The 25,945-nt window shown below is 36.8% G+C and overlaps 1 protein-coding gene across 1 annotated transcript in view; it reads left to right on the plus strand.

Moving 5' to 3' along the window:
• Window positions 1–25,945, plus strand: part of DNAJC1 (DnaJ heat shock protein family (Hsp40) member C1) — a 204,323-nt gene that overhangs the window by 90,837 nt on the left and 87,541 nt on the right. Inside the window, exon 7 of the mRNA XM_032622593.1 lies at window positions 11,618–11,708. Within this exon, the coding sequence (XP_032478484.1) occupies window positions 11,618–11,708 (91 nt within the window). The remainder of the gene's footprint in view (window positions 1–11,617; window positions 11,709–25,945) is intronic.

Raw genomic sequence — 25,945 nt, forward strand, 5'->3', positions numbered from 1 at the left:
AGAATATAGCAAGGAACTTGGCCTATGTCAGGAGAGGCATAGTGTGCTTTGAGGCTAGACTTTAATTTTAACATTAAAAGTATAGCCCTAAAAAAAAAAAAAAAGTATAGCCCTAGTGACACTTTCATATCTTACCAGTGTTTCTTTTTTCACGATAGTTTGAAGGGAGTACACAATCTCTTGGAATCTGACTAATCCAGTCTTCCGTGTTGACTATATTCAGCCTATAACCCTAAGAAATTTTTCTAACCTCCAAAATGCCCTTGGATATTTTTTAATTGACCATATATGTTCTGAAATATATTCATAGCCATGAGGGTAGCAAACAACTGATGAAATATAACCAATGCTATGTGCATATTTTCATTTTAACTCTTATAACTTAGTTTATTTTTGTCAGTGCCTGTTTGTGTTGGAGCTTCATTTATTTAGGCCCATGATCATTTAGGTCATTAACACCACCAATTTCTCATACAAAATCAGCAAGTACCAAATATCCCAAGTGATTACCAACCTAAATCATAGTTCATAGTTCTCTACATTTTCTGAGGTGAAAAAGGTCTTCAGTATTCGGAATTTATTTGCTTGATAGTTTGTTTGATTTTCTGGGAACTGACCATTTAAATTTCTCTCTACCTGCTATGTTACATTTCTCAGTAACGTAATTTATAAAATGTATAACTCCTTTAGGTGTGCATTGCCTAAGGTTGTTAATTTTTCTCATTGTTAAGTCCCAGTCCCATCTTTTCTCACTACCAAGCTGATCTAATATGAACACAGTTAGACTAGAAATTACTGTAGGAAATTTCCAGCATGTATATCTCCACCCTATCAGGATTTATAGGTTGCTGAGGAGCAGTGGCTGAGAAAATAATCTTTTCTGTAGTGCTATGACTTTTACCTTAAAAAAATTAAAATAAAGCTTGCCTAAGAGCATAAACGGAATACTGTACTTTATACAACTATTTATAAATGGAGGCATCCTCCCTCCCAAGAAGCTTCTTCCATGGAAACTACAACTGTGGACAAGCCTGGAGGTCACCCTCTCTACAGTCAGGGCCCTTCATTTCTAGCCCCTTTGCTTCTGCTTGCTGGGACAGAAACCAAATAAACAAAACATTCACAGCTAATTAGCAGGGAGAAAAGCTTCTAAAAGGCTAGGAGGCATTTGTAGCAAGCTCAGTTGCCTGCTCTTCTACTCAGAGTTAAACACAGATTTTCCAAGGGAGGAGGAAGCTTACTTTCAGTACTCACATAACTTTTTGGAAAATTTTGCATACAAACATACTTTACATAGGGAATACGTAAACAAATAAAAAAGGTTGGAAAAACTCGTCTGAATTTTTATAAGGCTGAAACTCTACTGCTACAGAAGGACAAAGGGATACAGGAAAACCGGAAAGACCTCACAACATAACAAAGATTCCATTTCTACCCTCTGAAAGGAGACCATAAGATGCAATTATTCGGAGGTCCAAAGGCAGAATATAGAGTTTTGTAGAAAAGATTTTAAAATCACAAAATGTTAGTTAGGTAGGATGTTAGAGATGCATAGTCTCATCAATTCCATATTTTGTAGATGAAATATAAGTTTAAGACTCAGATTGGTGAGACGATTTGCCTAAAGTGACACTACTAGTCAATGGTAGAAATGAAACTTAAAGCAGACGAAAATAAATTTAAAATATAAGAAATACAAAAGCCAAGAAAGAATAAATTTTTTCAACAGCTGGATAACAAGCTAGATATGTTATGGTGAGTGAATAAGCTGTCTGATCTTACATTCTCTATATGAATATTGAGGCAGACTGTAATTGTTATAAAAGTTGTAGAAGGATTCTTGTATTGAGTTGGGGCTGAATAGATGACTTCTGTGGTGTCTTCTGTCTCCTAGCACAAATGGAAAAAGTTGCTTTGGGCCTTCCCAAAGCCCAATACTGCCTGAATACTACTGACTCAGGCAGAGGAAAGCTGAGCTTGATTTCTGCTTTATTTTTATTACTTCTTGTGAATTTAGCGTTATTATCATTCTGTACAAGAAAATTTACTCTTATTCAGAGTATGAAATTTAAAAGTTTTCCTGTATTCTTCATTGTAATTTTATACATTATATGTAATTACACATTATATCTAATTCTGAGATTATAAGTCAGTTGGAGAACAAAATTTGATAGAGAGAAATTGAATTTATGGGCAGATTTTCAGAAGTGCACTTAACGATATTCTCCTGTGTTGATGGTTGTATGTAAGCTTCACACAAGAGATTTGTGCTGTCACACAGTCAGAGAGAAATGTTCCCTATTCCCATTAGGACAGGTGGTACTATTTCCCTGCTTGTACAAATCTAAATTCCTTTCTTTCCTAAGATTTTTTTGGATTGTTTAATATTTTAAGGTTCATATGGAGAAGTAAAAGAAAACCAAAACATGACGAGCAGTGCCAGCTCAGCATGTTATCTTTATCACTTAGATAAACTATGTCGATAGAGTTAAAAAGAAAGATTTATAAGGGATGACTTCCATCTTGTAGCTAACTAACCTTGGGAATACTACATCTTCAAGGCTTAGCTAAATTGTCATCATCATTATGAAACCTTTCTTGATCAGGCCAACTGAAAATTTCCCATTGTATATTCTCTGTACTAACTTAGTAGCACTTACTATTTGTATTAATCAGGATAGACTGTGGTGCAGATCATCCTGAAATTTCAGTGACTTAAAATTTTTTTCCAGTGTATGCCACTTATCTATCATTGGTTGGTGGGAAAAGGGACATTCTGCTCTAACTAGCAGCTCTAATTTAGGGACCCAGAATAATGACATCTTCACCATCTTCTAGCTGTTCGCATCTGGAGCGTGTGGCTTCCTTGCTCCCTGTGGCAAGAGTAGAGAGCTGGAGGATTGCACAAGTTTTTTGATGTTGGGTTTGAAATGACACATGATATTTCTAACCGCAGCCCATCCAGAACTAGTCCCATAACCCCACCTAATTTCAAGAGAATAAGGGAATGTGGGGAAACAAATAGAATGTTCGGAGAGCACCACTCTCTCTTTCAATAATTCATTCAGCAAATATTTTTTTTACTCTATTTTTTAAATTAGTTTTTATCAGAGTATGGTTGCTTTACAAAGCAAATATTTACTGAGTGCTTACTCTGTGCTAAGTATTCTTTTAGGCTCTGGAAATACAAAAAATTTTCTAAAAAAGACCAAAATTCCTGTTCTCATGTAGTTTATATTCCTTATTTTGGTTGATATTCATAGATATTTTTACATATGCTTTAAGGGCAACTGCTTGTCTTATCATATAACCCCCATATATCCTAACGAAGTACAACACATATAATAGTGGTTCAGTAAATAAGTATAAATAAATATTACTTTTTAAAGACCTTCTTGTGCAGGAGCCCATGCTCTACAATTAGATAAAGAACCACTCATATAAATTCTTTAAGTCACAGTTCTATAATGTAAAATCAGTCCTCTGCTTGGTGTCTATGCAGACAAGCTTTGAGCCCTCCAAGAAATTTTAAGTATTAAGAGAATTAATTCTAGAGTAAAAGCTTTTCCTCATGTTCCATCCATAAGGATTATAAGGTCCTCGAAGATAAGAACTCTATGTTTGGAACAGTGTAAACTCTGTAGTTTTAATACAGTATTATGCAGCTAAACCTAGGCAGTCCAGAGCCCTGATTGATTAAGCATTCATTCACTCATTAAATACTTATTAAGCATCTGTTATGTGCCAGGCAGTGTCTCCAAAGATGGATGAGAAGTTTATCCACAAGAAATTTATCCTTTCCTGTATAGGTAAACTGGGGCTTATTCTGGGCTCAAAATGAGACTTTGTGTTTATTTTCCCTACTTAACAATGGTATTCACATGAATTAGCTTCTCTTGAAGAATGGGGTGGGGGGGGAAGGTTGCAAACAACTGCTCTTATTCAACCTCTTTTGAATACATGACACCCCAACCCCCAATCCCTACCCCCCACCCCTGTCACTGGCCTAGTCTTTCTTGAATATTACCTGCAAAGCCAGTCTGTTTCATTTTCAGGTGATTATAATTATCAGCAAGCTCTTCTTTTGTATTTATCCAAAATCAAAACTTATCCCTAATCTTCTCATTTCCATTCCCTTTTAAATACAGTTTCAAGCCCAGATTCACAGACACAGAAGACAAACTTAGGGTTACAAAAGGGGAAAGGGAGGAGGGGAGGGATAAATTAGGAGTATGAGGTTAACAGATATAAACTACTATACATAAAGTAGATATGCAACAAGGATTTACTGTATAGCACAGGGAACTATATTCAATATCGTATAATAACCTATAATAGAAAGTAATCTGAGTGTATGTATATGTATATAGTTTCAAGGCCCCTCACCATTTGATCACTTTCCTTTTAAAGTCTTCCAGTTTGTCAGTGCATCTTAAAGTATGGGACACCAAACTCTACAGAAGGATGGTTGGAACAAAGAGTTTGTTGAGTACAGTAGAATTATTTGATAAATCGTAGGTTTATTAAAGAAGTAATGCTTCCTAGAGTGGACATATTGTAATTATAATTTGCAAGTACAAACAAGATATGAAGGAAAGAAAAAGCATGAGGAACATTTAAATAAATGCTTAGAAATGGGGCAAAAGGGAGATAGGATTCTTTGCCTAGAACAAACAGTGAGTGAGACAAGGGAATGTATTAAAACTCTTGGAATTAGATGGAGTAGGTTAAGGTGATTGGGTGCATTGCAATCCTCAGATAAGTGTGGTTTTGAATCTAATGCATATTTCCAAAAGGAATTTTTAGTGGAATTCTGTGCTGCAGCAGAAGGAAGAAACATTAGCAGAGAAATGTTCAGATTTGTTAGAACCACTAGGAAGGGATTGTCCAGCAAAAGGTTTTTGCACTGAGGTGAAGAGGGTTCAGGTAAAGAGAAGTCATGTAAGTGAGAAGATGCAGGATTCTGCAGGAGTTTTGGTTTACTATGAAGCAGAAAAACTCACCCTGTCTTTGTGGTGGAGAATAATGTTCTTGGCAAAATGATGAAGTAATAATAAAAATAGGTACCATATATAAGGCCTAACTGTGTGCAAGATGTTATTCCAAGTGTTTCCCATATATTAACACATTTAATCTTTCCAACAGCCTTATGAGTTAGGTACTTGTATTATCCCCGTGTGATGGATGAGAAAATTCACCCATGGGAAAGTGAAGTAATGCTGAATGTCACATGGCTAGTGAGATGGCAAAGCCGAGATCTTAATCCAGGCAGCTTGACTCTAAAATCTGCCCTCTTCATCACTATATTCTATCTCATTCTATTATACTATGGTGTTTGATTTCAACTCATCATCTTTCACACCTCATAAATAACTTATCTGTGCCTTCTTTTCTTACATGGTGCAACACTTCCTACTTCCCTAAGGAGGCAATGCCTTCCTGACCATTTCCCTCCTACTAACAATTACTCTCTGGAAAGAAGCTAATAAGCCCATTCATTCATTCATACTGAGGAACGAATGACTGATATGGTTTAATATAAAATAAGACTTTTCCAGGGTTGAGATTTTGGGGGTGCAGGGAGTGTTAAGGGACCATATATTCTTAACCAAAACTCTGTTGAAGTTTAAAGTAAATACGGGTAACCAAGAGATCACTGAAGAAATCAAAGAGGAAGTCAAAAAATACCTAGAAACAAATGACAATGAAAACATGACGACCCAAAACCTATGGGATGCAGCAAAAGCAGTTCTAAGAGGGAAGTTTATAGCAATACAGTCCTACCTTAAGAAACAAGACACATCTCAAATAAACAACCTAACCTTACACCTAAAGCAATTAGAGAAAGAAGAACAAAAAAACCCCCAAAGTTAGCAGAAGGAAAGAAATCATAAAGATCAGATCAGAAATAAATGAAAAAGAAAAAAAGGAAATGATAGCAAAGATCAATAAAACTAAAAGCTGGTTCTTTGAGAAGGTAAACAAAATTGAGAAGCCATTAGTCAGACTCATCAAGAAAAAAAGGGAGAAGACTCAAATCAACAGAATTAGAAATGAAAAAGGAGAAGTAACAACTGACACTGCAGAAATACAAAGGATCATGAGAGATTATTACAAGCAACTATATGCCAATAAAATGGACAACCTGGAAGAAATGGACAAATTCTTAGAAATGCACAACTTTCCGTGACTGAACCAGGAAAAAATAGAAAATATGAACAGACCAATCACAAGCACTGAAATTGAAACTGTGATTAAAAATCTTCCAAAAAACAAAAGCCCAGGACCAGATGGCTTCATGGGTGAATTCTGTCAAACATTTAGAGAAGAGCTAACACCTATCCTTCTCAAACTCTTCCTAAATATAGCAGAGGGAGGAACACTCCCAAACTCATTCTACGAGGCCACCATCACCCTGATACCAAAACCAGACAAAGATGTCACAAAGAAAACTACATGCCAATATCACTGATGAACATGGATGCAAAAATCCTCAACAGAATACTAGCAAACAGAATCCAGCAGCACATTAAAAGGATCATACACCATGATCAAGTGGGGTTTATCCCAGGAATGCAAGGATTCTTCAATATACGCAAATCAATCAACGTGATACACCATATTAACAAATTGAAGGAGGAAAACCATATGATCATCTCAATAGATGCAGAAAAAGCTTTCGACAAAATTCAACACCAATTTATGATAAAAACCCTCCAGAAAGTAGGCATAGAGGGAGCTTTCCTCAACATAATAAAGGCCATATATGACAAACCCACAGTCAACATCGTTCTCAATGGTGAAACACCGAAACGGTTTCCTCCAAGATCAGGAACAAGACAAAGTTGTGCACTCTCACCACTATTATTAGCCACAGCAATCAGAGAAGAAAAAGAAATAAAAGGAATCCAAATCGGAAAAGAAGTAAAGCTGTCACTGTTTGCAGATGACATGGTACTATACATAGAGAATCCTAAAGATGCTACCAGAAAACTACTAGAGCTAATCAATGAATTTGGTAAAGTAGCAGGATACAAAATTAATGCACAGAAATCTCTCACATTCCTATACACTGATGATGAAAAATCTGAAAATGAAATTAAGAAAACACTCTGATTTACCATTGCAACAAAAGAATAAAATACCTAGGAATAAACTTACCTAAGGAGACAAAAGACCTGTATGCAGAAAACTATAAGACACTGATGAAAGAAATTAAAGATGATACGAATAGATGGAGAGATATGCCCTGTTCTTGGATTGGAAGAGTCAACATTGTGAAAATAACTGTACTACCCAAAGCAATCTACAGATTCAATGCAATCCCTATCAAACTACCACTGGCATTTTTCACAGAACTAGAACAAAGATTTACAATTTGTATGGAAACACAGAAGACCCCAAATAGCCAAAGCAAACTTGAGAAAGAAGAATAGATATGGAGGAATCAGGCTTCCAGACTTCACACTATACTACAAAGCTACAGTAATCAAGACAGTATGGTACTGGCACAAAAACAGAAATATAGATCAATGGAACAGGATAGAAAGCCCAGAGATAAACCCACGCACATATGGTCACCTTATCTTTGATAAAGGAGGCAAGAATATACAATGGAGAAAAGACAGCCTCTTCAGTAAGTGGTGCTGGGAAAACTGGACAGCTACATGTAAAAGTATGAAATTAGAACACTCACTAGCACCATACACAAAAATCAACTCAAAATGGATTAAAGACCTAAATGTAAGGCCAGACACTGTCAAACTCTTAGAGGAAAACATAGGCAGAACACTTTATGACATAAATTACAGCAAGATCCTTTTTGACCCAGCTCTTAGAGAAATGGAAATAAAGCCAAAAATAAACAAATGGGACCTAATGAAATGTCAAAGCTTTTGCACAGCAAAGGAAACCATAAACAGGAAGAAAAGACAACCCTCAAAATGGGAGAAAATTTTGCAAATGAAGCAACTGATTAATCTCCAAAATTTACAAGCAGCTCATGCAGCTCAATATCAAAAAACAAACAGCCCAGTCCAAAAATGGGCAGAAGACCTAAATAGACATTTCTCCAAAGAAGATATACAGATTGCCAACAAACACATGAAAGAATGCTTAACATCATTAATCATTAGAGAAATGCAAATCAAAACTACAATGCTGGGCTTCCCTGGTGGCACAGTGGCTGGGAGTCCGCCTGCCGATGCAGGGGACGCGGGTTCGTGCCCCAGTCCGGGAAGATCCCACATGCTGTGGAGCGGCTGGGCCCGTGAGCCATGGCCACTGAGCCTGCGCGTCCAGAGCCTGTGCTCCACGACGGGAGAGGCCACGACAGTGAGAGGCCCACGTACCGCAAAAAAAAAAAAAAAAAAAACTACAATGCTATATCACCTCACACTGGTCAGAATGGCCATCATCAAAACATCTACAAACAATAAATGCTGGAGAGAGTGTGGAGAAAAGGGAACCCTTTTGCACTGTTGGTGGGAATGTAAATTGATACAGCCACTGTGGAGAACAGTATGGAGGTTCCTTAAAAAACTACAAATAGAACTACCATATGACCCAGCAATCCCACTACTGGGCATATACCCTGAGAAAACCATAACTCAAAAAGAGTCATGTACCACAATGTTCATTGCAGCTTTATTTACAATAGCCAGGACATGGAAGCAACCCAAGTGTCCATCGACATGAATGGATAAAGAAGATGTGGCACATATATACAATGGAATATTACTCAGCCATAAAAAGAAACAAAATTGAGTTATTTGTAGTGAGGTGGATGGACCTAGAGTCTGTCATACAGAGTGAAGTAAGTCAGAAAGAGAAAAACAAATACCATATGCTAACACATATATATGGAATCTTAAAAAAAAAAATGGTCATGAAGAACCTAGGGGCAAGGCGGGAATAAAGACGCAGACCTACTAGAGAATGGACTTGAGGACACGGGGAGGGGGATGGGTAAGTGTATATAGGGACATATATACACTACCAAATGTAAAATAGATAGCTAGTGAGAAGCAGTAGCATAGCATAGGGAGATCAGCTAAGTGCTTTGTGACCAGCTAGAAGGGTGGGATAAGGAGCGCGGAAGGGAGGGAGATGCAAGAGGGAAGAGATATAGGGATATAAAGCAGAAACTAACACACCATTGTAAAGCAATTATGCTCCAATAAAAATGTTAAGAAAAAAGAGAAAAAACAAAATAAAGTAAATATGGGGACTTCCTTAGCCACTGGTGGTCCAGTGGCTAAGACTCTGCGCTCCCAATGTAAGGGGCCCTGGTTCGGTCCCTGGTCAGGAGACTAGATCCCGCATGCCTCAACTAAGAGTTTGCATGCTGCAACTAAAGATCCCACATGCCGCAACTAAGAAAATAATAAGTAAAAAAATAAAGTAAATATGGGCATGGGAGGATAAGTCAGATGTATGACCTCTGTGCCCTTCAAATTATGCCATTATTTAGCTGGCCCAGGGCTTGTAGAAATCCTTCTATGGGCTTCCCTGGTGGCGCAGTGGTTGAGAATCCGCCTGCTGATGCAGGGGACACGGTTCGTGCCCTGGTCCAGGAAGATCCCACATGCTGCGGAACGGCTAGGCTCGTGAGCCATGGCCACTGAGCCTGCGCATCCGGAGCCTGTGCTCCGCAACAGGAGAGGCCACACAGTGAGAGGCCCGCATACCACAAAAAAAAAAAAAAAGAAATCCTTCTAGAAGAAGTGAGGTAGGAACCTAAAAGTGGGAATGGAAGGAATAAGAGGTATATCTTTATTATATTGATTCAGTGATTTTAGAAGTGCCCTGTCATTTCCCTAATTAATTATCAAGTAAAAGAGTTCTGTTATAACCCCAAGAAACATAGACCCCAGGAGAAAGCTTAAATTTGAACAGTCATAGCTGAAAAGAGATAATCCCATTCTAGGGTAGGTGTTCATGCATTTACATCTGAATTGAGGTAGAGCCAAGGATTGATTTTGTTCCTTCATTTCCTGCAGAAATAAAATCCTCTCAGACAGTTCTATGATTTATATTCTCTAGGAGTCATACAGTCTGGGAATGTTACTCTAGAGTTATCCTTGATATCTTTTTCTTATTCCACACCAGTCAGTCATCAAGCCCTTTTACTTCTTTCTTTACTAGGTTTCTCATATATTTCAGTCCAGCTCAGTTCAAAGAATGCTTATTGAGTGCCTGTTTGATGCTAGATACTGTGCTCTGAGCATACAAGTAACCCTGTCTCAGATTTCTCATTTTCTAGAAGAGAATACAGCATGATACAAGCAACCATAGAAATGGGTTTAAATACAGAAGCAGTATACAGGAGAGAATTACTCTTCCAGGGAAGGTCAGAAAGACTTGCAAAAGAGGTGATGCTTGAATAGGGTTTTCAAGGATGAGTAGGAGTTCTTCAGAATAATGGTAGGGGAGCAAAATGTTCTAGCTAGAATGCAAAGCATACAGAAAGACATGGAAGCATAGCACAGTGTAGCCTGGCAGCTACAAGTAGTATTGCTATAGAACAGATGGGGTTTGAGTCAAGGGGTGGTGGAAGATTATCTGTTTTTGCTTTTTTCACTGTCAGGATCTTCATATGCCTAGAGCACCAACTTGTTTGTCTCCATGTCTGTGATTAAAGGCCTGGTCTTTTTTCGGTACTCTGCTAAAATCTTACCTATCCTATTTGCCACTCCTTGAGACTTTAGCCACTGTATCTTGACACCTTAGTATTTGTGTACAGTGTTTGTCCTCAGTCCTCAACTCTCAGTGGAGTGACAACTTTCACTTGTATCTACATGGTCATAGAAGTTTCACAATCAGATTTACATATAGTAATTTTGAAAATCTTTTGGAGTTAAGGGACTAATATGAAAATAGTGTTAGTACTTTGTTAGTCACAATAGTATAATTTACTATGCTATCAAATAATTCAGTTCAGCAAGTGTGTTTTTCTGCTCTCTGTCCATGCATAATACTGAGAAAATATACAATGGAAGAAAACAGGAAGAGGGATACATCCCTTTCGTATCTGAGAGTAAAGGCTTTACTTAAACATATTTATACTCATGTAGTTTCTGGCTTTCATTAGTTCTCTAAGGTAGAGAAATCGTAGAGAACTGCTTATTCAGTTTCTTCTGTTCATCATAAAATTTGAAAGCATAAATACAGAGGAAGACTACTTATTAAATGAATATACTGCTTTAAATAGTTCTGTTAATATTTATTTTATTTTTATTTATTTATTTTCCTTATTTTTTTTGGCTGCATCGGGTCTTAGTTGCAGCATACAGGATCTTCCATTATGGCTTCCTTGCAGCACGCAGGTTTCTCTCTAGTTGTGGCGTGCAGATTTTCTCTTCTCTAGTTGTGGTGCACGGGCTCCAGGGAGCATGGGCTCTGTAGTTTGTGGCATGTGGGCTCTCTCGTTGAGGTGTGCAAGCTTAGTAGTTGTGGTGCGCAGGCTTAGTAGCCCTGCAGCACGTGGGATCTTAGTTCCCCAGCCAGGCATTGAACCTGCGTCCCTGAATATACTGCTTTAAATTGAAGTTATGTGGAAAATACCATCAAAGCAAACTGACTTTTATGTTAATTTATTTGTTACTTCTTTTTTCAGGATGCTGGGCAGTTTTATGCTAAATATAAAGAAACAAGATTGAAGGAAAAGGAAGATGCATTGACTAGAGCTGAACTTGAAACACTTCAAAGTGAGTTTTAAACATTTTCTTACTGTATTAACTATATTATATAAAACTGATTATTTAAATTTGGATTTTCCCTTAAATTCAACAGTAATTAAATTTTCTGTGCTTTCTTTGCTACTCTGTAAATGGAGTTACTTGTACTTAATATACTGTATGTGGAAAATACTATATTAGTAATTTCTGAACCACCCACAGCTCAATATCAGGAGGGGTAAAATTAACATGGGGTCATATAGTTCCTTTAATCTGAGAGGCATCCAAAATCCAGAAAGTCCTTAAATACTCCAGTGCTGCAGTTGTCATTGATATTTAGTGCTGAGTCTATCCAGTTGATCCCCAACTTGCTGTATTACAGTAGTAAACAGGAAGCCTGAAAAGGTCAATGTTTTTTGTTTTGAAAGCCTTTGTTTCATTTGTATTATTGTTATATAACATGAAAAACCTTGGCTAAAGTGTCAGTATGTTGAAATCTTCCATTGAACACTAAAGACAGCTCTTGCTGATTTTAGGAAAAGTTGAACATACTATTAAAGAAGACATTTTACCAGCCCTGGTCTTTTTGTCGAAGTTTGTATATCTACATCTTTCCCACACATATACGTTCTGTCCCTTTACGTTGCTTTATCTTTATCCAGAGCGTTTAACGCTACTTAACTTTAATTTATATATTCATTTTGTTTACTCTGGTCTCCCCCCAGTAGAATGTAAGCTTCATGAGGGTAAGGACTTTATCTGTTCTGTTCACTGTTATGACTATCCAAGGACCTTAAAGAGTCCCTGGCACATCGTAGGTTCTCAGTAGGTAGTTGTTGACTGAATTCATGGAGGTGAAGTCTATTTTTTTTTAAATTCCAATATGACTGTTTTTGGTTCAGACTTCATTTCTGAATGCTGTGCATGGTACCAATCTGGGCACAAAAGACAGTGTAAACACCCTTAATACCTGGTCACTTCACGCCTATAAATGTATATAAATACACAGCATGTGTAGTTTGGAAAACAGCTTGTGTGCTTTTAAGGGCATACAGTAAAAGCTTTTCTGCAGCTCATAGAAGTCATTTAGCCAAATCAAACTGGAAAAGAGCAACTGTGGTATTAGTATACCACACATTCAGTTCACACTTTCAGTATATATAGAAAAATGGTGATGGCCATTTCCCTTCATATACTGAAAGTCTAGCTTTCTGTCTTTACCCTGACACTGACCGTGGTTTGAGAATAGAGGAGAATTATGTTCTCTCCAAACCCAAAGAGTACACTGCTACTACCTAAATGTGTGACCTTGAGGGTTTTACTTTCCTTATCTGTCAGAAAAACATGTTGGACTAGATGATCCCAGTATTAGTTTTCTATTTTTGCGCTAACAAATGGCCACAAATTTAGTGGCTTAAACACAAATGTATTATCTTATAGTTTTATGGCTCAGAGTCTGACATGAGTCTTGCTGGGCTAAAATCAAGGTTATCAAGCAAGGCTGCATTCCTTTTCCAGCTTCTAGAGGCCTTCCACACTCCTTGGATCTTGGCCCCCTTCCTCTTTCTTCAGATCCAGCAATGTTTCATCTCTCTGACTCTTCTGTTGTCACATCTCTGGCTGATCATAACTGGGAAAAGTTCTCTGCTTTTAAGGACTTGTGATTAGATTGGGCCAACTTGGATAATTCAAGATAGTCTCCTATCTCAAGCTTAATCACATCTACAAAGTCTCTTTTGCCATGTAAGGTAAAATATTCCCAGGTTCTGGGGATTAGAACATGGTCATGGTTAGGGGACCATTTTTTGCCTTATACAACCTTCAGGTGTCTGGGCAGCTTTAGAACAGGGACTTTCTTTTTCATCTTTGTGTCTGCAGCATTGAATGTAGTGTCCTGGGACAGAGTAAATGTTTAATAAATGGATGAATGACTAAATATATGAATTAATATAATCCCATGAATATTAATGAGTGTTAATATTAGTGAAGAAGAAAACAAACTTACGGTTACCGGAGGGAAAGGGGTGGGGAGGGATAAATTGGGAGATTGGGATTGACATATACACACTGCTCTATATAAAACAGATAATAAGGACCTACTGTTTAGCACAGGGAACTCTTCTCAGTACTCTGTAGTGACCTATATGGGAAAAGAATCTAAAAAAGAGTGGATATATGTATATGTATAGCTGATTCACTTTGCTGTACAGCAGAAACTAACGCAGCATTTTAAATCAATACTCCAATAAAAAATAAAGTTTCAACAGTTACACAAAATAATATTCAGATAAACTATATCATTGTTTAAAGCAGACTTCTGTTTAAGAAGGGAAAGTTTAGGATGTTAGAGAATTACGTATTAAGGTTGACTGATGTGTGTTTTGCAGAGCAGAGTAAGGGTGGACAAATGATTATTATTGTTATATTAAACCAAAGATTGAAACAGAAGTTGATGTTAGAGCAATTGTTGAAATAGTTTTAATTAAATTGAATAAATCAATGAATAAATGAAATTTTAAATGTAATTTTTATATAATTGTTACTTTTAAGTAAAACTGTTACATAAAAATTTTCTAAGCCTTTTAAGACTAGTCAAAAGGAGCAGGGGGAAGGGGCTTCCCTGCTGGCACAGTGATTGAGAGTCTGCCTGCCGATGCAGGGGACACGGGTTCGTGTCCTGGTCCTGGAAGATTCCACATGCCGCGGAGCGGCTGGGCCCGTGAGCCATGGCCGCTGAGCCTGTGCGTCCGGAGCCTGTGCTCCGCAACGGGAGAAGCCACAACAGTGAGAGGCCCGCGTACTGCAAAAAAAAAAAAAAAAAAAAAAAAAAGGAGGGGGGGAAATGACATTTACAAGAAAAGAGAAAAATATCAAACTAAACCACAATTTACCTGTAGAGGCAGTGTGAATACACTAATTTCATTGCTTTCATAGTCATGTTTTCATGACTGTTTTTCCAGAATTGTTCAGAGACTTTTGTTCTGCCTAAGAATTTGATAATAATTCTCAAGCAGATTTGATAATGCTCTTTTAAAAAAAAATTTTTTTATTTTTATTTTTAAATTGAAGTAGAGTTGATTTACAGTGTTTCAGTTATACAGCAAAGTTATTCAGCTACACATATACATATATGTCTATTCTTTTTAAGATTCTTTTCCATTACAGGTTATTGTAAGGTATTTAATATAGTTCCTTGTGCTATACAGTAGGTCCTTGTTGTTTATCTATTTTATATATAGAGGTGTATATCTGTTCATCTCAAAGACCAAATTTATCCCTCTCTCTCTTTCCCCCCACTAACTGTAAGCTTTTCTATGTCTGGGAGTCTCTTTCTGTTTTGTAAGTAGGTTCATTTGTATCATTTTCTTTAGATTCCACATATAAGTGGTATCATATGATATTTGTTATAATAATTTGTTATTATTTAATAAAAATATTGTGTAAAGAAACATTAATTTTAAAATAGGTAAATATCTGAAAACTCTGTATGCCAGCAAAAATGTGTGATAGTCTTCTAAAAAGCTAGAAAATTCATTACTAGCTTATGGTTTCTTGAAACTGAAAATGAGGAAATTAAATGCCAGAAACTTTATTAAAAACAATACTCATCCTAGGCTCTGAGTAATAAGACTTCTGTCGCTCGTGTTTTGATATCAGTAGTATATTTAGAAAAGGTGATGGTATCAACATTAAGAATGTTAAAGAACAGTCACATTACTCTTAATAACGTCAAAAGCTGTCATGTATTTTTAAATGTAGTCTCTAATGGTTACATGCAAAGAATCTTTTAATTAATTTTGTTAACTTCATTACAGTGATGTGTCGTATGCCTTTTCATAAATTATCTCAGAGAGTAATCTCCCATCCATGAGCACCCTATATTACCAAAGGAAAAATGTTCGAACCCATTGGGATTACATCTGCCCTACCTCCTTTGACCTCCTTCTCCATCAACCCCTGAATTAGCTTACAAATCAGCACTAGCAACTCCTTTCCTCATGAACCTAAGTTTTCTAGAAAACCAGTCTTCCATTACCTTAGGGAAGGTGAATGTTTTCCCATCCTGCCACCCTAAAGAGATATATTCTGTCTACCATGTTCTTACTGTCCCCTTGGCACCCCTACTTAGGCCATCACTGGGGCATGGAGTGGGGACCACGCAACAAGAAGAAAAATATAATGTCTGGAATGATTATCTCTGTAGACAAAAAAGAAGTACTTGACAGTAGGGTTTTGATTATTTGATTTTGCTTTTGTTCTTAACTCATATAAAGTACACAGTAAAAAAGGGAAATATTGCGTTTTCCTTCTACCCTTCCTCCCCTCTTTTCTCTATTCAAATTTTAACCTTGACAATCAATTTCTTCATAAAATAACTCATTTTTTTCCATTCACAATATGGGCTGTTTCATTATAGTACTTAGAACTCACATCTATTGACTTAGATTAAAACTCATACAATTAGAGAATGTATAAAAATATTATTAACACTGAATAAGTCTTATATTTATAAATATTCAACTTGGGTTTAAACCTAAAACATAAAATTGATTAAAAGTTTATAATAAAGAAAGAAATGCTCAAAAGTTTCCAAATAAATCATCACATTTTTTTCCATAAAGACTTCCCAGAAGAATGATATTTATTTTTAAGAAATTACCCTTTTTCAGATTTCCCCCCTAAAATACCATGTCAGTAAGTAACACCACCACACCCTACTCAGTGTAGTTCTAGTGTAGCTCTTAGAGGACTCTGCACAATCTCAGCAGTAAAGCAAATAGACTTGAGGGCAGATTAGCAATTAGGTCATGAAAAACAGGAAGCAGAAGATAGCTATTGCTAATCTGCATGAGATGAATTTACTCAATTAAGCAGATGGAAATGTTATTATGAACTCAGTATTCCAATGATGGTCTTTAAAATTAAGAAGGATGGGGGCAAATGAAATGCACACTGGGGGATTTGGGGCCTTTATGTATTAGTTCTAAAGTATACAATGTAGAACACCACATCAGTAGCTCCAGTACATTTGGAAACATGACCAAATAGAAACTCTGTACCTTAACTTATTATATAGTAAAACCTGATAGGAACCCTAGCCCCAAGAGTTTATATGTAGGCAAAGAATATCTTTAAAATAGTATTATTTCCTACGTACTTTGTTCTAATAACAATGGAATGTGAATTTTTAAAATCATATAGCTCAAATACAAATTACAGTTGCCTCGATATTTCATAATCAATGCTGTGATGCTTAAATATAATGCAATCTCAGCTTTCTCACTGAAATGATTCAAAAAAGCCTTTATTCAATTTAATATATAAACAATTATGGCTATAGATTAACTGGTCAAATTTCAACTAAAATTTTACTTACTAATCTGGAAATGAGTACCTATTTAATGTAACTGTATATAAAATGATACATCACTTTATAAGATCCATGCAGGCAGGCATTTTCGTCTCTCTTGTTCATAGTCAAAAACCCAGCACCTAGAATAATGCCAGGCATGTGGTAGCTCCTCAGTAACTATTAATTGAATGAATTAATGAATTTAGAAATACCGTATTGCTCTTTTCTACTTCATACTTCTTAAAGCAATTTATTTAAACTCTTCAGTAACATTTTTGACAAGAGGATTCTTGTCATCAGTAAAACTACTTTTTGAGTCATCAACACAGAGTAAATCATCTTCATTTCCATATATAATGAGGTATGATCTTTTTGATTCCATGTATGAGACTGACAGTGAAAATTTTATTCCAAGTCACAATTCATCTAATATTAGGATTTTTTTCCTTTTTTTAAAATATATGATTGTTACAATAAAACCAGTGTATTGCTTTATCCCCTCAATAATTTTCATTGTGGTAAAATATACATAACAAAATTTACCATCTTAACCATTTCTAAGTACAGCAGAGTTCAGTGGTATTAAATATATTCATAATGTACAACCATTACCCCCCTCCATCTCCCATAGCTCTTTTCATCTTGCAAAACTGAAACTGTACCCGTTAAATAATAACTCCCCATTCTCACCTCCACCCACCCTGTGGCAACCACTGTTCTGTGATTTCAACTACTCTAAGTATCTCACATAAGTCTAATCATACAGTATTTATCTTTTTGTGATTGGCTTATTTCACTTTGCATAATGTCCTCAAGATTCATCCATGTTGTGGCATATGTCAGAATTTCCTTCCTTTTTAAGGCTGAATAATATTCCATTGTATGTATATACCACATTTTGTTTGTCCATTCATCTGTCAATGAACACTTGGGTTGCTTCCACTTTTTAGCTGTTGTGCATACTACTACTGTGAACTTGGGTGTACAGATATCTCTTTGAGTCCCTGGTTTCAGCTCTTCTGGATATATATCCAGAAGTGGAATTGCTGGATCATATGATAATTCTATTTTTACTTTTTTTTAGGAACCTCCATACTGTTTTCCATAGCACTGTACCATTTTACATTCTCACCAACAGTGCACAGAGTTCCAATTTCTCCATATCCTTGCCAATGCTTTTTATTTTCTGGGGATTTTGTGTGTGTGTGTGTTTCCTATAGCCATCCTATTGCGTGTTTCTTTGGAGAAATTACTATTCAAGCCCTGTACCCAATTTTGAATCAGATTGTTTGTTGTTGAGTTTTAGAAGTTTTCTATATATTCTGTATATTATTCCTTATCAGATACATGATTTGCAAATATTTTCTCCTATTATATGGGTTGCCTTTTTACTCTGTTGATATTCTCTTTTGATGCACAAAATTTTTTCATTTTAATGAAGTCTGATTTGTCTATTTTTTCTTTCATTGCCTGTGCCTTTGGTGTCATATCAAAGAAATCATTGCCAAATCCAGTGTCTTGAAGCTTTTGCCCTATATTTTCTTGGAAGACCTTTAGAGTTTTAGTTCTTAGACTTAGGTAATTGATCCATTTTGAGTTCGTTTTTATATATGGTGTTGGGTAAGGGTCCAACTTCTTTATTTTCACATGGTATCTAGCTTTCCCAGCACCGTTTGCCTAACTGTTGCTATTTTTGTTTTAATTTTTTTTTTTTTTTTAATTTTGGCTGGGCCCTGCAGCTTGTAGGGTCTCAGTTCCCTGACCAGGGATTGAACCCGGGTCACAGCAGTGAAAGCGCCAAATACTAACCACTAGACCACCAGGGAACTCCCGTGAACTGTTGCTTTTCTATTTAACTTTTTACTTTGAAATAATTATAGATTCATAGGTTGCAAAGATAGTACAGAGAGGTCCCATGTACCCTCCTCTCAGTTTCCCCCATTGGTTATCTTATATAAGTATAGTATAATATCAAAACTAGGAACTGACATTGATAGAAAATGTATGTATAGTTCTCTGCCATTTTATCACATGCTTATATTAATGTAGCCACCACCCCAATTATCCACTACTGCTTTATCATCACAACCATCACCTTCTCCCATCCCCCCATTGTCCCTAACACCTGGCAATTACTAATCTATTTTTCATCTGTCTAACATTGTAATTTTGACTGTATGATTTAGAGAATGTGAATTCGAGAACCATACAGTGTGTGACCTTTTGAGACTGGCTTTTTTCACTCATTGTATTGCCTTTGGGATTTATCCAAGTTGTTCCATGTGTCAGTAATTCATTTCCTTTTATTAATGAATAATATTCCATAGTATGGATGTACCACCGTTTGTTTAACCATTCACCTATTGTAGGGCATTTTGGTGGTTTATGGTTTTTGACCGTTACAAATAAGGCTGCTATGAACAGTCATATGTAAATTTTTGTGTGAACCCAGAAGTGCAATTGCTGGGTCATATGATAAGTTTATGTTTAGAGTTTTAAGAAATTGCCAAACTATTTTCCAGAGTTCCCGTACCATGTTATACTCCTACCAGCATTGTATGAGAGATTTAGTCTCTTTGAAGCCTCACCAGAATTTGATATTCTCACTATTTTTTATTTTAGCTATTTTGATAGGTGTGTAGAGATATCTCACCATGGTCTTAACTTGCATTTTCCTAATGGATAGGGATGTTGAAACATCTTTTCACGTGCTTATTTGCCACGTGTATATTGTCTTCAGTAAAATCTTTCTTCATGCCTTTGGCTTGTTTTCTAATCGGATTTTTTTTTTTTTCTTTTTTTACTATTGAGTTTTAAGAATCCTTCATATATATGTTCTAGATATGATTCCTCTTTTAAATATGTGGTTTACAAATATGAAATCTTGATTATTGCAGCTCTACAATAATCTCAAAATTAGGTAGAGTGATTCTTCCCACTTTCTTCTTCTTTTTCAAAATGTTTTAGTTATTCTAGTTCCTTTGCCTTTCCATGTAAATTTTAGGGTAATCTTGTGTGTATCTACAAAAAAAAAAATCTTGGGGCTTCCCTGGTGGCGCCGTGGTTAAGAGTCCGCCTGCCGATGCAGGGGACGCGGGTTCGTGCTCTGGTCCGGGAAGATCCCACATGCTGCGGAGCGGCTAGTCCCGTGAGCCATGGCCGCTGAGCCTGCGCATCCGGAGCCTGTGCTCCGCAACGGGAGAGGCCACAACAGTGAGAGGCCCGCGTACCGCAAAAAAAAAAAAGAAAATCTTGCTGGAATTTTGATACGAATTACGTTAAACTTGTATATCAATTTGGGGAGAATTGACCTATTTACTATATTGAATATATCTCTTCGTTTATTTATATCTTCATTAATTTCTTTAGTGTTTTGTAATTTTTAGCTTACAAATCATGTATGTATCTTCTTAGATTTACATCTGTTTCTTTTTTTTTATTTTGAGTGATTAAATGGTATTGGGTTTTTAATTTCAGTCTCCAAATGTTTACTTTAAGTAAAGAAATTCAGTTGGATTTTGTATGTAGATATTGTATCCTGCACCTTTTTGGATTTACTTATTCTAGGAATTTTTTTTTTTTTTTTTTTTTTTTTTGCGGTATGCGGGCCTCTCACTGTTGTGGCCTCTCCCGTTGCGGAGCACAGGCTCCGGACGCGCAGGCTCAGCGGCCATGGCACACGGGCCCAGCTGCTCCGTGGCATGTGGGATCTTCCCGGACCGGGGCACAAACCCGTGTCGCCTGCATTGGCAGGCGGACTCTCAACCACTGCGCCACCTGGGAAGCCCTCTAGGAATTTTTATGTAGATTCTTTGCATTTTCTATGTAAATAGTCATGTCAATACGACAATAGGGATAATTTTATTTTTTTCCTTTTTAATTTGTATGCATTTTATTTCCTTTTCATGCCATATTTTGCTATCTAGAACTTCCAGAACTATGTTGAACATGAGTGGGGAGACAGGGCATCCTTCCTCTGTTCTAAACCTTAGGGAAGCATTTAGTGTTATACCATTAAGTAGGATGTTAGCTGTATGTTTTTTATAGATGCCCTATATGAAGTTAAGGAAGTTTCCCTCTATTCCTAGTTTTCTGAGTTTTTAATCATGACTGGGTGTTGAATTTTGTTAAATTTTTGTTACATTTTTTTCATCAGTTAATATGATCATGTGATATTTCCTCTTTGGCCTGTTAATGTTGTGGATTACACTGATTGAATTTTGAATATGGAACCACACTTGCACCCCCCCCCCCGCAGTAAATACCATGATGGTATATAATTCTTTTTATATTTTGCTGAATTCTCTTTGCACATATTTTGTGAAGGATTTTTGCATCTGTATTCATGAGAGATACTGGTCTATAGTTTTCTCTTTTTGTACTGTCTTTGTATGATTCCAGTATCAGGGTACCCCCATATAATGAATTGGGAAGTCTTCTCTTCTATTTTCTTCAAGAAGCTGTGTAGAATTGGTGTTAATTCTTTAAACATTTGGTAAAATTCTCTAGTGACACTATCTAAGCCTGGATATTTCTTTTTGGCAGTTTTTAAATTATAAATTAAATTTCCTTTATAAATACAAGGCTATTCAAATATCTTATTTCATATATCTATTTAATGATTGAATTAAGGTAGTTTGTATTTTTCAGGCAGTTGGTCAGCTTTACCCAAATTGTCAAATTTGTGTGTTTAGCGTTGTTCACTTTATTATCCTTTTGATGTCTGCATGTCCTGTGGTGATTTCTCCTGTTTCAGTGCTAAAATACTGCTAACTTCCGTTTTCTCACTTTTTTGGTCAGTTTTTCCAGATGTATATTATTTTTATTGATCTTTTCAAAGATCCAGTTCCTTGTTTCATTGATTTTCTCTGTTGCTTTTCTTTTCAATTTCATTGATTTTTGTTCTTATTTTTATTATTTTCTTTCTTCTGCTTGCTTTGGGCGTCTTTTGGGTAAATTCCTTTGCTCTGAATTCTATTTACCTGATATTAATTAGCTACTCCTGCTTTCTTTTGATTAATGTTTTGATTAATTTGTAATAAGTTTCTTGTAGATAACATACACATAGGTCCTGGTTTTTCATCCACTGTACCAATCTTTATCTTTTAATTGGTGTATTTAGACCATTTGCCTGTAATGTAGTTATTGATATATAGGGCTTAAGTGTGCCATTTTATTTTTTGTTTTCTATTTGTTCTGTTTTCTTCTTTCTGCTTTCTTGTGTAGGTTACTTGAATGTTTTTCTTTTTAGAATTCCATTTGAATTTATCTATAGTGTGGGGGTTTTTTTGTTTGTTTTTTGTTTTTTGCGGTACGCGGGCCTCTCACTGTTGTGGCCTCTCCCGTTGCGGAGCACAGACTCCGGACGCGCAGGCTCAGCGGACATGGCTCACGGTGCAGCCGCTCCACAGCATGTGGGATCCTCCCAGACCGGGGCACAAACCCATGTCCCCTGCATCGGCAGGCGGACTCTCAACCACTGCGCCACCAGGGAAGCCCTATAGTGTTTTTTTAATATATTATTTTGTATAGCGTTTTTAGTGGGTGCTCTAGGTATTATGTTATATATACATAACTTATTACAATCTACTGGTGTAAACAATTTACCATTTCAAGTGATATATAGAAACATTACCTCACTTTACATCCATTTATGTCTCCCACTTATAACTGTCTTAAATATTTTCTCTACATATATTGAATGTTATAATTTCCATTCAGCTGTCAGATATAACATAGAAAACTCAAGAGGAGGAGGAAAATCTATTGTATTTACCCATATTTTTACTCTTGTTCTTTCTCCTTCCAGCTATTTTAAGATTTTTTTCTGTTATGATTTCCTTTCTGTTCAGATAACTATCCATTATTATCAGATAGGTCTGCTGGTAACAGATTCTCTTAGTTTTCCTTCGTCTGCAGAGGTCTTGGTTTCCCCTTTATTCCTGAAGGATATTTTCACTGAATATGGAATTTTGAGTTGACAGTTGTTTGCATTTTGCACTTGAAAAATGTGCCAAGTTCAGTTAGCATACTTTTCAGTTCTGGTATTTCTCTTTGGTTCTTCTGTATATCTTCTGTTTCTTTGCTGTTGACTTTTTATTTCTTCCTCTGTTTTAAGAATGTGTACTATTGCTCGTCAAACCATTTTTATATGGCTGTGTTAAAATCCTGGTCAGGTAATTTGGATATCTGTTGGCATCTATTGATTATCTTTTTCATTCAGATAGAGATATTCTTGGTTCTTGGTATGATGAGCGACTTTTTTTTTTTTATTAAAACTTGGACATTTCAGGTATTATAAGACTCTGGATCTTATTTAAATCCTCTATTTTACCTGGTGTTCTCTAACAAAGCCTAGCAGTGGAAAGGGGAGGGTTGCTGCCCTGTTACAGTCAGGTAGGAGTGGAATTCCAGGTTCCCTTCATGACATGTATTGCAGCTGAGGGGGAGGCTTGGTCGTGAATCCTTTCAGGGTTGGGTGGGTGTGGGTGCTCTTGCTTGCCAGTAGGTCTCCACTTACCCCAGCCTTACTGCTCACCACCTGGCCTCCCCTGACATTGTGGAGGGCAGGGGTGCCTCAGGGGGACAGTTGTGAAAGCCCTGATTGCCCTCTAGGCTTCCTCTGAAACCACCCTGGCAGGGAGGAGGAGGAACACCTCATTATTCCAAATCTACTATCCCTGGGTAGATTTGGAAACCCAGACTACCAACTTAGTCTCTACTGTTCCCACATGGGAAGGGGGATCCACATCACCTCTCAGCAGACATGAAAGCTTGGCTTCTTACACAGCCTTCTCCCACATCACCCTGAGGTTGGGGTGCCTCATTACAGCCTCACTATGGCAGAAGTCTGGGCTTCCCACTAGCCTTCACTGGCATGGGGGTGGGGTGTGGCCATAGTTTTTTCTGTGTTGTTTGCCTGAAGTAGATTGGTTATAATCTAAAAGCTTATCTTGATATGCTGCTGCTTTTCTGGTCCTTTTGGCTGGAAAGAGAAAGCTTTTTAAATTTTTTAATATTACCATTATTATTTCTGTGCCTTTCAGTGTTCTTGGGTTGCAAGCTTCCCTGGGACCAAGTCTGGGATATATGAGGCTGTAAGAAACCCAGGGAAGTTACCACCTTGGTGCTCATTGGGTCCTGCCATTCCTAGTTGGTCTGTCTTCTCTCCAACATTCAGATTATTCTTCTGTTTGTTTCATATATAACATTTATAATTTTTAGTTTTTCTTAGTGAGAGGACTATGAAAAAGTACTTCTTCATTTTTCCAGGAGTGGAAGTTTTGTATTATTTTTTTAAGTGATTTTTTAAATGCATATTTTAAAAGATTCAAATACTTGCAATTGTGACCAACATCCCAGAAATAAACCAAATTTATTTGCTTCCTTTTTATAACTGATTCTCTATAAGCAACCAAAATTAGTAGCCATGAGATACGTTCTAGTTTATGTGTATTTTCCCTTAGCAATAATTTGTTGCTCAAGATAAAGAAATTGTGAAAAATTGAGTAATACGACCAACTTCATAAGGAATCTTTTTTTTTTTTTTTTTTAATTTGGCTGCATTGGGTCTTCTTTGCTGCGCGTGGGCTTTCTCTAGTTGCAGCGAGCAGGGCTGTTCTTCGTTTCAGTGCGGGCTTCCCATTGTGGTGGCTTCTCTTGTTGCGGAGCACGGGCTCTAGGCACACGGGCTTCAGTAGTTGTGGCGCATGGGCTTAATTGCTCCGTGGCATGTGGGATCTTCGCGGGCCAGGACTCAAACCCGTATCCCCTGCATTGGCAGGCAGATTCTTAACCACTTCGCCACCAGGGAAGTCCCCATAAGGAGTCATTTATACGGTTTCTTCCTCTTTTCTGAAAAACAATTTTGAAAAACAAGAAAACCTGGCCTCCTGTTTGGGCTCATATTGTACTCTGGTGACACTATGTTTTTATACTTTTAAATTAGACTCATATATCATTTAAGTTACTAATTTCCTATTTTGGTATTAGGGTGTTTTGTTTTTTTTTTAAGTCACCATTTCAAAAGCCTGGATGTATAAAGGTACTGAAGCAGTATAGGATAAAATATGGTATTAGATACCATGTGATTTCTAGAAAGGTAACAGCCTTGTTAAGTAGAACTGTTCCCATAACACTGTATTCTTTTTTTTTTTTTTTTTTTTTGTGGTATGCGGGCCTCTCACTGCTGTGGCCTCTCCCGCCGCGGAGCAACAGGCTCCGGACATGCAGGCTCAGCGGCCATGGCTCACGGGCGCAGCTGTTCCGCAGCATGTGGGATCCTCCCGGACCAGGGCACGAACCCGTGTCCCATGCACCAGCAGGCAGACTCTCAACCACTGCGCCACCAGGGAAGCCCAACCCTGTATTCTTAATGCACATTATTTTTGGCCGTTTTTCTCTATTGGGCTGCCTATCCTTTTGTCAGTTTATAAGATCTCTTTATGTATTCTGTATATCAGTCTTCTGTTTGTACTCTGAATTGTAGATGATCTTTCCAAATCTGTTATTTATCTCTTGATTTGTTTATTCTTTTATCTTTTTTTGTAATAGCATTTGGGTTTTCAGTCTTAGTTAAGATTTTGTCTTCCTTTAAATAGTACAAGTAGTATTTTAGATTTCTTTTTGCAAGATTTTTATTGTTTTGGTTTTTAAAGTCAAGTCTCTTATCCAACTGGGATTTATTTTGGTATATATTGTAAGGTTGTGTCCAATTTTCTTTCAAATGGGTATTCATTTGTGACAGCATCATTTAATAAATCCTTTTCCCACTGAACTGAAATATTTATGAATTCTCTGTTCTATTCTAGGAATTTGTCTCTTCATATGCCAATATCATATTAATTTTATTACATTAGTATTATAACAGATACATAGAGGATGGAGAAGATATGGTTATAAGGATGGATGAGTT

This window comes from Phocoena sinus, chromosome 2 (assembly GCF_008692025.1).
Source record: "Phocoena sinus isolate mPhoSin1 chromosome 2, mPhoSin1.pri, whole genome shotgun sequence".
Taxonomy (NCBI): Eukaryota; Metazoa; Chordata; class Mammalia; order Artiodactyla; family Phocoenidae; genus Phocoena; species Phocoena sinus.